Below are 13,502 nucleotides of genomic sequence, written 5' to 3' on the forward strand. Positions count from 1 at the left end.
TTTCAGACATTTTTCGCTGCGTTTTTACGGCTGTTTTTGGAGCTGTTTTCAATAGAGTCTATGAGAAAACGGCTCCAAAAACATCCCAAGAAGTGTCCTGCACTTCTTTTGACGAGCCGTCCTTTTACGCGCCGTATTTTGACAGCGACACGTAAGATTACAGCTCGTCTGCACAGAACATCGTAAGACCATTGCAAGCAATGGGCAGATGGTTGCCGACGTATTGGAGCCGTCTTTTCAGGCGTAATTCCAGGCGTAAAACGCCTCCATTACGACTAATAAGAGGTCGTGTGCACATACCCTCAAACAAGTTTTCCAGGACTAAAACATTGATGGACTCTGCTCTGGATACATATCAAAGGGGTAAGCCGGCCCAACTCATATACACCTTTGGAATCTTTGTCAGTGCTGAGATTAGGGTTCCACAAATGCTGCTCACAAGCGGTGCTCAGTGTTAAAAAGTAGTCCCATGTCATACACAGTAGAAGACGTCCACGGCACTCGCCTGTATGGTAAATATCAGACTTTATTATGGTGCTAACAGCGGGTATAAAATGGGCTTTCAAAGGCGTTTTTCGGAGAGAGAAAATTGATGCCATTTCCTAAAAAAAAAACATTAACATCTGATTGTTGGGGGTTTGACTCTCAGCACCCCCGCAAATCAGCTGTTTTGAAGGGGCCACCGCGTTGCTTTCCTTTCAAACCTGTCACTGCTCATACTGTCAAACGCCGACACACTTGTAGGAGCTGTTCACAGTATTACAGCCTTCTCTAAATCAAGTGAATGGAAGAAGGCTGTAATACTGTGAACTGCCGCTACAAGTGTGTGGGCGTTTGACAGTATTGAGCAGCGTGAGCAATGAAGGCCCCTTCAAAACAGCTGGTCAGCAGGGGTGGTGGGAGTTGGACCCCCACGATTAGCTATGGATTGCCTATCCTGAGACATACATTTTTTATCTCCGGAAAACCGCTTTAATATTCTGTTTTAGCACCATAACAAAAGTCTGCTATTGACCATACGGGCGAGTGTTGTGGACTATCCTTAGGGTAGGCTAGCAATGTAGGGTCCCAACATCCATCTATCAGCAGAACCAGGTCATCAATGTTTGAGGCCCCATGCACACGACCGTAAAATCGCCCGTAATTACGGGCCCATTCATTTCTATGGCCGACGGACACCTTCCCGTATGTCTATGGGAGGGTGTCCGTGCCGTAGAAACCAGACATGTCCTATTTCTTTATTTTACGGAACATCCTCCTATACTTTATAATGGGAGCACGGCCCGTAAAAATGTCCGGCTGCCAGCGGCCGGCCGTGCCCATAATTACGGGTAGTGATTACTGGCACGGTCGTGTGCATGTAGCCTTAGTCCTGGAAAACTACTTTTCATCCCTTCACCCTATTAAAGGTTAACATGCATGCTCGGACAAGCAGAACCATGCTGGGAAGATTTCCTCTGAAATTGCAGACTGAGCTCTTGTGGTTTGGGCTGCACACTGGGCATAAACTGTATAAATCTAGACTGAGCTCATTTTGTAAGGATAGCCTTGTTGTGCTGCTCCTATTGAATGAAACAGGAGAGATTTCTCTTTGTCATTATTTCTACCGTTTATCCCGAGCAAGCAGCACAAACCACAGGAGATACTAACGTAACCCGGCATCGTTTACTGAGAGTATATTGAAGATTTCCCACATATAAGTCTGAACAAATATCTATTTCTCTTTTAAATACACATTTTTCCCCAAGATATAGATATTATTTATATACAATGATGGCAGAGGCTATGTTTTTTTTTCTTATTTAATCACAATTTTTTTTATCATAGGGTTCATGTGTATAATATTGTCTTCTGCTTTTATACCTTTTTAAGGGCTATCGACAGAAAGACTATTTCATCGCAACTCAAGGTCCACTGCCGCATACGGTGGAGGATTTCTGGCGGATGGTGTGGGAGTGGAAGTGTCACACAATTGTTATTCTCACAGAACTGCAGGAAAGGGAGCAGGTAACGTGACTGAAAAATAAGCAAATACCATGCAAGAGAATGTTTGTGAGTGTTAACGATTATTTTCCTTCCATCAGGAAAAATGCTGTCGGTACTGGCCATCCGAGGGCTCTGTGACCCATGGAGAAATAACGATCGAGAATAAGAGTGACCGTTTACTGGACGCAATCAGTGTCAGAGACTTCCTAGTTTCAAGCAGCCAGGTAATAGTGAAAAAATATTATTTCCTCATCAGACCCATGTGTCTCTATGGTTACAGACTACAAACAAACTATGCGTAGTCTGATCCTGCAGTCATTCTCCCATCCATTTGACCCCTACTACTTGATTATCTACCAAATGTAAGTTAGTAAGAAGTAGGGAACAGAGAGAAGGGAGTATGACTGCAGGATTAGACTATACAGTGGCGTAGCTATAGGGGTCGCAGCGGTCGCACTTGCGACCGGGCCCCTAAGCCTGGGGGCCCACGGGCCCCCGTTGCCATACTGTATGCTTCCAAAAAAAATCTTCTGTGCCGTAAAGCCGGCACTTCCCGGTTACGGTCACATGGTACACTTAGTGTACCATGTGACCGTGTTGTCACGTGACACGTGTTCCGGACAGTGGAGTGGAAGAGTCGGTGCCGAGGACTCCAGGTGAGCTGCAGTCTGTGTTGTGTTGTGATGCCTTGTAATGTATTGTGCTGTTTGCGGTGGAGAGGAGGGGGGGGGGCGCTAAATCACAGCCCCCCCCTCCTCTCTCCACCGCAAACTTCACAATACAACACAATACAGTATAGTAAACATGACTATGAGAGCAGGGCTGCGGCTGTGTAATACAGCCATTGCCCCGCTCCTGAGTCCTGACATGTGCGCGCCGTCAGCATGATGTGATGCGGCCGGCGCTGCACTAATGATCTGCGGCACTGAAGACAGAACATGGCACCCCCATGTTCTGTCCTCAGTGCCTGAATCGCCGCTCATTAGTGCAGCGCCGGCAGCATCTCCTCATGCTGTCCGCGCACGCACTTAATGTCAGGAGCGGGGCAATGACTGTATTACACAAACGCAGCCCCGCTCTATAACAGCGGAGATCAGAGGAACCTCTCATCTCCGCCGCTATTCTCCTGAATGCTGCAATCAAAGCCGACTGCAGCATTCAGGGGAAAGTGAGGAGGGGGATGCCCATGGATCGCGTCACAGGGAATTCCTGTGACGCGATCGAGGGCCATACCATATATGGGCAGACAGCCCTGGGGTCTATTGAAGGACCCCAGGGCTGTCTTACCATATTTCCTGTTAAGGCATACTGAGGTATGTCCTAACAACTGCCTGTGTGCTATCCGTCCACAGGCTAATGTACTGGCACATATCTGATATATGCCAGTACATTAAAGTTTAAAAATAAAGTAAAAACAAAGTAATGTTAAATAAAAAAAACACACATTCACCTTTTTTACAATAAGCAATAAAATAAGTCTCAATACATAAAATATACACATATTGGGTATTGGCGCGGCCGTAATAACCTGCACAACGATTTTTTTTGCATTATTTGTAATGTGTACACTGTAAAAAAATAAAATAAACTGCTTTCTATCACTTATTGTGAGGCACAAGGTGTGATGAATTTAACCTCCATGTTCCTCACATTAATAGTAATTAACCCCATCATGTACCTCACACATTAACCCAATATGACTGAGAAACATGAAGGGATTAATTACTATTAATGTGCGGCGCGTTCAAAATTCATCATCACACCTCGCGCCTCACATTAGAAAACGAAAGAACTTTTTTTTTTTTATTACTGTAAACGAAGTATCGGTATCAAAGTCCAAATTTTGGTATCGTGACATCCCTACACTGTGGGTCGCGTCCCCCTGGGGGTTCGTGTGAAGACCTCCGGGGGGTCGCGAGTCACTCACCGAGGTCCCGGTTCCATTCAATCCTGGAGCAAGGAGCTGACATCTCCCTTATCCAGCATTCACTGTGCCCTGAGCGGCTCGACGCAGGCAGGCGGGATGTAGCGACATCATCGCGCCTGTCTGCGCTGAGTCACTCATAGCACAGACCGGAGGAGGCGAAGGATCCTCCACCCGACGTGGGAACGGGGATAGGTATTTAATTACTTTTTTTTTTTATTATGCACATATGGGGGCATTATATTGTATGGGGTCTGATATTGCGGGGGCATTATACTGCATGGGGGGCTGATAAGGCATGAGGGCTGATAAGATGGGGGGGCATTATATTGCATGGGGCTGATATGGGGGAATTATACTGTATGGGGGGCATTATACTGCATGGGGGGCATTATACTGCATGGGGGGCAGATATGGCATGGGGGCTCATAAGATGGGGGCATTATACTGAATGGGGGCTCATATGGGGGAATTATACTGTATGGGGAGCATTATACCGTATGGGGCTGTTATGGGGGGGCATTATACTGTGTGGGGGCAGCTATGGGAGCATTATACTGTGTGGGGGCATTATACTATGGGGGCTGTTGGGCAAAGCGTCTGGGCATAGGCATGCACAGGGGTCTGATGATAATGATGATGGGGGTGTTGTGGAGTGGTAGGGGGGCCCAAGCTGAATTCTTGCACCCGGGCCCATGAGCCTTTAGCTACGCCCCTGAGACTATACATAGTTTGATTGTAGTCTGTAACCATGGACACATATAGGTCTGCATCGGAGCTGTATACCCAAAATGGTAAGATCTTTTTAATTAACACTATTTGCAAAGTTGCTCCATTTTTTTAATCTTAGATGCATTGGAAAAATAAAAATTGTTGCATACATGGACACACGCTTTACATTTCCTGGTATAGTGTTATTATTGGCATTTAATAATTTAATCCTTTAACAAACATAGAGTCCCATTAATACAGGATAATTAAAATGTTCTGCTTGCTGTTGAACGTAGGTTGTAGATGGAATCCCCAATATGTTGTATTGCAGTGCCAGGGTACTCAATGAGCTTAGTGATCACCGTACATATGCCGCCATTTTCTAACATACGTTCAATCATAGCAGCTTATGTATTGTAAATGTAGGAAGAGCCATATTTACCAATAGGGCTAACGATAGGGATGATTTTAATGTGTTCATGATCAATTTTGATCAACAATGTCATCTTTGATCTCTTAGTGCATTTAGATTAGGCATCAAACAAAACATACGAATTTATAGTTATATGTAAATGGGCCTTAAATGGTTTTCCCACTAAATAATGTTTTCACCTATGCACAGAATAGGTAATAAATGTTTAAACTCTGGCACTGCCGCCAAATACACTTATCTGATTCCATCACTCTCATAGAGCGGCAGCCTCATGCGGTCACAAGTCCCCTGTTCCTCCTCAACCGCACGGCTGAATGGAGTGGAAGTCGAGCATAAGCGCTGCCGCTCCACACAAACACTATAGGGGTGATGGAATCCCTGTTTAACCCCTGTTAAAGCTGAGAACAGGGACTCCCCTCATTCTTGGTAATGCTGGGTGGCTAAGAGGTTGAACCTCCACCTTCTATAATTTCATAACCTGTCTAAATGACAGCTCAGCCAGATTCACACGAACGTGTCCGTTTTGCGTCCGCAAAAAACGCTCGTGTGCCATCAGTGTTTGTTCCGTGTGCCATCAGTGTTTGTTCCGTGTGCCGTCAGTGTTTGTTCCGTGTGCCGTCAGTTTTTTATGTCCGTGTTGATGCTTTTTTTTTAAATTTATTTCTCAGCATTTCCTTAGCAACTGGTGCGTGAATCATGGACATGAAACGGATGACGTCTGTGTGCTGTCCGTGATTTTCACGCACCCATAGACTTCAAAGGGCGACGTGCTCCACAAAACGGACCAGAATAGGATATGTAGTGAGTTTCACGAAACGGACACACGCTGCGTGAAAAACAACGCATGTCTGAATAGCCCCATTGAATTGCATGGGTCCGTGTGCTGTCCGTTTTTTTTAACGGACAGCACACGGACAAAAACAACATTCGTGTGAATCGGGCCTTCATGAAATTAAAAAAGAATGATTGTGGGACAACCCCTTTAAAAGGACTTGTTGTATTTTCAGATGTTTGGGATTATTATTCATAGAAAAATATATCAAATTTACTTCTAGGGGCTTATGCAGACATTGCACAGCGTTTTTCAAAACTGCGGCAAAAAAATGAGATGTGGAAACCCCGAGGTTGGAGAACCTCCAGGGAGACGAGAAAACAAAATGTTCTTAAAATTGGACCAGTCATTTTGTTTTATAATCACTTGTATACTTGGATACTTCTTCGTTTTGTGGTTTTGCGAGACTTCAGATTATCTTGCGGCTGTGTGCCAGGAGTAAAGGAACTTTATTATTCTTATTATTATTATTACTGCTAATGAGTTTCTGAAGTGCTCAGTATTGCTCAAGAAATTTGGAACATGTTGCAAATCTGTGAGCAATTTAAATAATCCTGTGTATGAACGTGAATTGTTTAATAAGGAATAAACTATAGTAACTGTTTTGCAATATGTTTATGCAGGAGAAGCAGGCACGACTGGTTCGGCAGTTCCATTTTCATGGCTGGCCCGAGATAGGAATTCCTGCAGAAGGGAAAGGAATGATTGATCTCATTGCAGCCGTCCAAAAACAGCAGCAACAGACGGGCAACCACCCTATCATTGTACATTGCAGGTCAGTCCAGAAATGCCTCGGTCTTGGATTGGTGTGGTGTAAAATCTTAGTCTCCAACCTTCCCCATGGACAAGTACAGCACACTTTCTATATTACAGGTGCCAATATTATAGAGGGTGCCTATTGTAGACTAAGGGTATGTGCACACGAGAACTGGCTTTTACGTCTGAAAAGACAGACTGTTTTCAGGAGAAAACAGCTGCGTCGTTTCAGACGTAAAAGCTACTCGTCGCATTATGCGAGGCGTCTTTGACGCCCGTAATCTTGAGCTGTTCTTCATTGACTTCAATGAAAACAGCTCAAATTACGTTTCAAAGAAGTGTCCTGCACTTTGTTTTGACGAGGCTGTATTTTTACGCGTCGTCGTTTGACAGCTGTCAAACGACGACGCATAAATGACCGGTCGTCGACACAGTACGTCGGCAAACCCATTCAAATGAATGGGCAGATGTTTGCCGACGTATTGGAGCCGTATTTTCAGGCGTAAATCGAGGCATAATACGCCTCGTTTACGCCTGAAAATAGGTCGTGTGAACCCAGCCTAAGGGCTCGTGCACAAGTAACAGAATTGCTGCGTACTTTCTGCCTGGAATTGTGGATGGAAAATACGCAGCAGAATACAGTAGCAGCAAAGTGGGGGAGATTTAACAAATCTAATCCACACACTGCAGAAATTTTCCGAGCAAAAATTCACCTGCGTATTTTTCGTACCGCAGCATGTCAATTCCTGCTGTGGAAAGTGGCAGTAAAAAAAACGCAGGAAATGGCGCGCTTTTTCTGCAGCTGAATTTCTGCTAGTTTCTGCAGTAACTCCGTTACGCGTGGACAAGCCCTAAGACTCCACTGTGAATCCCGCAAATCGCTGAATCGCCACAAACACACATAACCATCGCATAATATCTGACAGGGACAAACAATAAGGTTGCGGTAATCCTATGATTTTACTGCAACTCGCTGGTCGACGCCATGTTGCTTCATAGCCCTACCCTGAAGGCCATTTTAAGCTAATACACTGCGTTCCAAATTATTATGCAAATGTTATTTTTCACTGATTTTCCTAAATAGTCGATGCCAATGACAGTCAGTATAATCTTCCAGCCATCAACCGTTGGAGTATAATGAGAATTTTATTGAACAAATCTCCTAATGATAACAGATTTTTTTTAGAAGTAAAAAACTCAAAATGCACTGTTTCACATTATTATGCACAACAGAGATCAAAACATTTTAAGGGTTGTAAAGAGAACTAAAATGGTAATTTGTTGAATTTGCAGCATCAGGAGGTCATATTTACAGAAATCAAAAGCTCTTTCAATCAAAAAAAACTTAACAGGCCAAGTTACACGTTAACATAGGACCCCTTCTTTGATATCACCTTCACAATTCTGGCATCCATTGAATTTGTGAGTATTTGGACAGTTTCTGCTTGAATATCTTTGCAGGATGTCAGAATAGCCTCCCAGAGCTTCTCTTTTGATGTGAACTGCCTCCCACCCTCATAGATATATTGCTTGAGGATGCTCCAAAGGTTCTCAATAGGGTTGAGGTCAGGGGAACATGGGGGCCACACCATGAGTTTCTCTCCTTTTATGCCCATAGCAGCCAATGACACAGAGGTATTCTTTGCAGCATGAGATGGTGCATTGTCATGCATGAAGATAATTTTGCTACAGAAGGCACGGTTCTTCTTTTTGTACCACGGAAGAAAGTGGTCAGTCATAAACTCTACGTACGTTGCAGAGGTCATTTTCACACCGTGAGGGACCCTAAAGGGGCCTACCAGCTCTCTCCCCGTGATTTTCAGCCCAAAACATGACTCCGCCACCTCCTTGCTGACGTCGCAGCCTTGTTGGGACATGGTGGCCATTCACCAACCATCCACTACTCTATCCATCTGGACCATCCAGGGTTGCACGGCACTCATCAGTAAACAACACGGTTTGAAAATTAGTCTTCATGTATTTCTGAGCCCACTGCAACCGTTTCTGCTTGTGAGCATTGTTTAGAGGTGGCCGAATAATAGCTTTATGCACACTTGCAAACCTCTGGAGGATCCTACACCTTGAGGTTCACGGGACTCCAGAGGCACCAGCGGCTTCAAATACCTGTTTGCTGCTTTGCAATGGCATTTTAGCAGCTGCTCTCCTAATCCTATTAATTTGTCTGGCAGAAACCTTCCTCATTATGCCTTTATCTGAACGAACCCGTCTGTGCCCTGAATCAGCCATAAATCTTTTCACAGTACGATGATCACGCCTAGGTTTTATTGAAATATCCAATGTTTTCATACCTTGTCCACGGTATGGCACTATTTCACGCTTTTCGGCAGCAGAGAGATCCTTTTTCTTTCCCATATTGCTTGAAACCTGTGGCCTGCTTAATATTGTGGAACGTCCTTCTTAAGTAGTTTTCCTTTGATTGGGCACACCTGGCAAACTAATTATCACAGGTGTCTGAGATTGTTTACAATGATCCAAAGAGACCTAAGACACAATACCATCCATGAGTTTAATTGAAAAACTAATAATTAAATGTTTATGACACTTAAATCCAATGTGCATAATAATTTGGAATACGGTGTAGATGGCAGGCTCCCAATTGGCACCCTTCTCTCTTAGCTGAATCTGACAACCGCCCAGAGGTGCTCTGCTTTGTTTTGCGTCTTAGATTCTAGTGGTAAAATGTCACAGTGAGAAGCTACTGCAATAGTGTGTGCAACCTGTGGTACTACAACTCCCAGCTCCGAGTCTTACAGGTCCTTCTCGATGAATTGGAATATCATCAAAAAGTTAATTTATTTCAGTAATTCAATGACTGTCTTCTGGACAACTGTCAAGTCCGCATCTTCCCCATGATTGTGTAGCTAGTGAACCCGACTGTTGGACCATTTAAAGGCTTAGGAAAACCTTTGCAGGTGTTTTGTGTTGATTCGCTGATTAGAGTGTCACACCACGAGGCTACAATCTTCAACTTTTACCCAATATTCAAATTTTCTGAGACTAAATTTTGGGTTTTCATTAATTGTTAGCCATAACCATCAACTTTAAAAGAAAAAAATGCTGGAAATAGATCCCTCTGTGTGTAATGAATCTATAGAATATAAGAGTTTCACTTTTTTAATTTCATTACTGAAATAAATGCACTTTTTGATGATATTCTAACTCATTGAGAAGAACCTGCAGTTTTACAACAGGGACCTGCAGTGTGAGAAAGCCTTGTCCAAACTACCAACCACTTTAAGGCATTGTGCACAAAGCAGAGCAGTACGCAGAAGGTTTTATGGTGGCACACCGAGTTCCCTGCGGCTCCATAGCACTGTGGGGGGCTTGTATGTGGCGCATTTCTTTTACCAGAGAATAGTTCGGTAATACGGCATCTGATGAAACAGTTCCTCATAGCAACCAATCAGATTGCTTATTTCAATTTCTAAAGGTCCACTCAAAACTAAGAGCTGGAATCTGATTGGTTGCAATAGGAAGCTGCTCCCCTTATTCCTTGCACCAGTTTTGATAAATCTCCCCAATTAGATTTTGAAAAGATGTTTTTAAGTATTTTGAGCTATTTCTTGCTGATTTTCCCCAGTGAGTTCATAACATGCCATTCCCTAAACTGTATTACTAGTAAGATTTTTCCAAAAAGAAATGTATGTAGAGAACCTCTATAAACATTTATTTACTTCTTCCTTTTATCTGGTTCTTGACAACCACTAATGACTACGTATAGAGTCCTCAGATTTCTTAGCCTTCTGAATTGTAAGGGTCCATTTACATGGTGCGGTCAAATTGTGTTCTTCTGCCACGATTTTACCAAAAAAGCTTGATGATCATCTAGTGGCCCTTAGCTGCCTGGGGAAGGCAAATTAATATGGTGCAGCTGCCTTCCCCAGAATACTATGAGTGCTCTTCTCAACCATAAAGAACAGAAGAGCTCCTCTATCTTCTGCTCTGTTATGGAGGCACTATGATATCTTCCCATCTTGCGTTCAGACCTGTTTTTGAAAGTATTTTCCTTTTTCTTCTGCAGAGTCCAAACCTGTTTTTAGCTAAATAAAAAATATGGAGAAAACATCGGTCACTAATGTGTGAAAAAGTCATACATTGGGGGTGCGTCTACCCCATGACCCCAGCCTGGCTGATTGTGATGGGCCCTACGATGGAGTTTAAGGACCCCACAATGTGTTGGGTTGACCACCGCTGGCCTATACACACAGTGGTAGAGGAGGAAGAAGATGATATACTGTATTGCTGCACATCTGGCCAGATATGTATCAGATTGTGTAGGAAATTGGACAATTTTACTTTAGTGTATGTTGTAAATGGAAAAGCAGGAGATGAATGATTAAAGAAAATGCGCTATAGTCAAATACACTCTAAGATATGACTGTGGGAAGTAGTCACAGAAATAATATTGTAGAGGAGAGAAAAAAACTTTTACATTTTTAAAAAAACGTAGTGAACCATAGTGGCGCTGCTGGTATAAAGTTTAAAAGTAAATAAGAGATATATGGATATCATAAGCGTTAATGTAAGTGGCTACGCGTTTCAGGCCTGATGATGACGCTTGTTCAGCGTTGAAACGCGTAGCCACTTACATTAAAGCTCATGATATCCATATATCTCTTATGGTTCACTACTTTTTTTTTAAAAAAGTAAAAAGTTTTTTCTCTCCTATACAATCCTCCCCAGCGGTAAGTATTCCCAGTTTCCGTTTTTTGGGTACCTGGCTGCAGCGGTTTTATGGACTTTTCCAGAATTATACTAACATTGTGTTCTTGGCTGCACAACCGCAAGATTTTATCTGAAACCTTCCTGGAGATCTGTACCACTATGGCGCCGTGTGTTTCTTGTTGCTCCTTTTAGTTTACAGAAATAATATTGCAGGGTAGAGTACGGTTTTGCAGTTTTGATGTTTGATTTGTTTATTACTTTCTAGTGCTGGAGCTGGCAGAACGGGGACATTCATTGCCCTCAGCAATATCCTGGAGCGGGTGAAAGCCGAAGGGCTACTTGATGTTTTTCAGACTGTGAAAAGTTTACGAATGCAACGGCCGCACATGGTGCAAACACTGGTAATAGGAGGCCCGCTTTACTCATTATTTTTAACTCTAGTAAATAGAATTTCCTCTGTAATCCTAAGGAACAACATTGGTCATTAAGGAGGACTTGTCACTTGTTGAACTGGTCAGCTGACCTGAATAGCGCTGTCTCCAATGTTCCCGTTCCAGAGATATGGCCCACTCTTGTGTTGGCTCCCCATATGCTAATTTGCTGTAGTTAGCCAATGGGGTGGAACTAGCTTTGTTGCATCTGATGCTGAACAATCAGCTGAGGCAGCTTGAGGGTAGTTCACGCCCAGTTTGCTAACTACAGCAAATTAGCCTATAGGGAGCCAACACAACAGCAGGCCATATCTATGTAATGGGGGGGTCCAGAAAAAAACAAAACAGCTGGAATCAGGGAGACAGCGCTATCCAGGTCAGTAAACCAGTTAAACTTATATGACTTAGTGACAGGTCTTCTTTAAGGGACCTGAAAGCCATACACAAGGTAGTTTTTGGTAAAACACTGGCACGATCCTTTTTTCCCCCAATGGCAGAGAATCAGGAAGCCCACATACCAATGAGAAATCTAACAGCTTTACTCAAAATTCAGATATGACTAGAGCTTACATATCACCCAAGTGAAACTTTACATTATGTGTAACTCTACCACCTCGGCCTATACCTAATGCCATGCTAATAAGTCAGATATGTGTTACTGCCCACATCTATAGTTAGAATAGTTGGACCATTAGACACTCTTTGGCCCTGCTCCTAACATACATTTCATAGGTCAGCAAGAAATAGGAAACAGATGGTAAGGATTATGATTACAGAATCAGACTACACAGGGTTTGTAGTCTGTTACCATGGAAACACATACATTTGCATAGGTGCTGTCTGCACAATATAAAATGATACTTTTAATCAAGACTATGTGCAAAGTTGCTTCATATTGACTCCTGTTTTCTCTTTTGCAGGAACAGTATGAATTCTGTTACAAGGTGGTACAAGACTTTATTGACATATTTTCAGATTACGCCAATTTCAAGTAAAGGACTTGAGCCCAGTTTATACAAAGAACTAATTCATATTATATATTTTGTTGTTAATTTATCATGTTTCTGGCTCTCTGCTTTTGTATTCTTCTTTGCTACCAAATAACAAATGCTTTACGCTTCTGGTTTTACATTCGGTATGGTAAGACATACAGATTCCATTACAAAAAAAAAACCTTCCTGGTGTGAAGGAGATAGCAGATAGATGTAAAGTAATGTATATATTTATTTATTTACAATATGGCATGTATATTACCGTACCAGTTTCTTATACTTTAGGTTTTTTTTTTTGGGGGGGGGGGGGGGGTTGGCATAAATGTGATGGGGGAGGGACTGTCTTCTCTGTACAGCCTCTGATTTTCATGCTGCAATTCAGGCGTTCCTAAGGCTCCTCCATAAAAAATATCAAAGGTGGTCCAAGCTTCATCCCCTACTGGAGTCACGTTTAAATTATATATCATTACATATATAGCAATTTTCTAACGTAATTGGCCTCATATATAAGATTTAGAGCAGGATAAAAAGGCGGAGCATTGTCTATAGCAGCCAATCAGGTCACTGCCTTATAAAAATGAGAGCGCCAATCTATGCTATGGGTAATGCTTCCAATTTTTGTCTGTTCTAGGTCTAATAAAATTGCTCCTTTTTAGAAATAGGCTCATAATGGAATTGCAAGTTTCCAGTGACATCCCTGGCGGCCTGACTGCAAATACGACTGTCTGCAGTGCATGGATAGATTAAACAC

General features: G+C 42.9%; 1 protein-coding gene across 4 annotated transcripts in view; it reads left to right on the top strand.

Annotated features, from left to right (window-relative positions):
• Positions 1 to 13,040, top strand: part of PTPRE (protein tyrosine phosphatase receptor type E) — a 170,802-nt gene extending 157,762 nt beyond the window's left edge. For all 4 annotated transcript variants that reach the window (XM_075843127.1, XM_075843126.1, XM_075843128.1 and 1 more), the window contains 5 exons: positions 1,873 to 2,007; positions 2,085 to 2,210; positions 6,510 to 6,661; positions 11,594 to 11,729; positions 12,680 to 13,040. In XM_075843127.1, the coding sequence (XP_075699242.1) occupies positions 1,873 to 2,007; positions 2,085 to 2,210; positions 6,510 to 6,661; positions 11,594 to 11,729; positions 12,680 to 12,754 (624 nt within the window). In that variant the 3' untranslated portion in view covers positions 12,755 to 13,040. The remainder of the gene's footprint in view (positions 1 to 1,872; positions 2,008 to 2,084; positions 2,211 to 6,509; positions 6,662 to 11,593; positions 11,730 to 12,679) is intronic.
• The last annotated feature ends 462 nt before the right edge of the window (positions 13,041 to 13,502 follow it).

The sequence above is a fragment of the Rhinoderma darwinii genome, chromosome 11 (assembly GCF_050947455.1).
Source record: "Rhinoderma darwinii isolate aRhiDar2 chromosome 11, aRhiDar2.hap1, whole genome shotgun sequence".
NCBI lineage: Eukaryota > Metazoa > Chordata > Amphibia > Anura > Rhinodermatidae > Rhinoderma > Rhinoderma darwinii.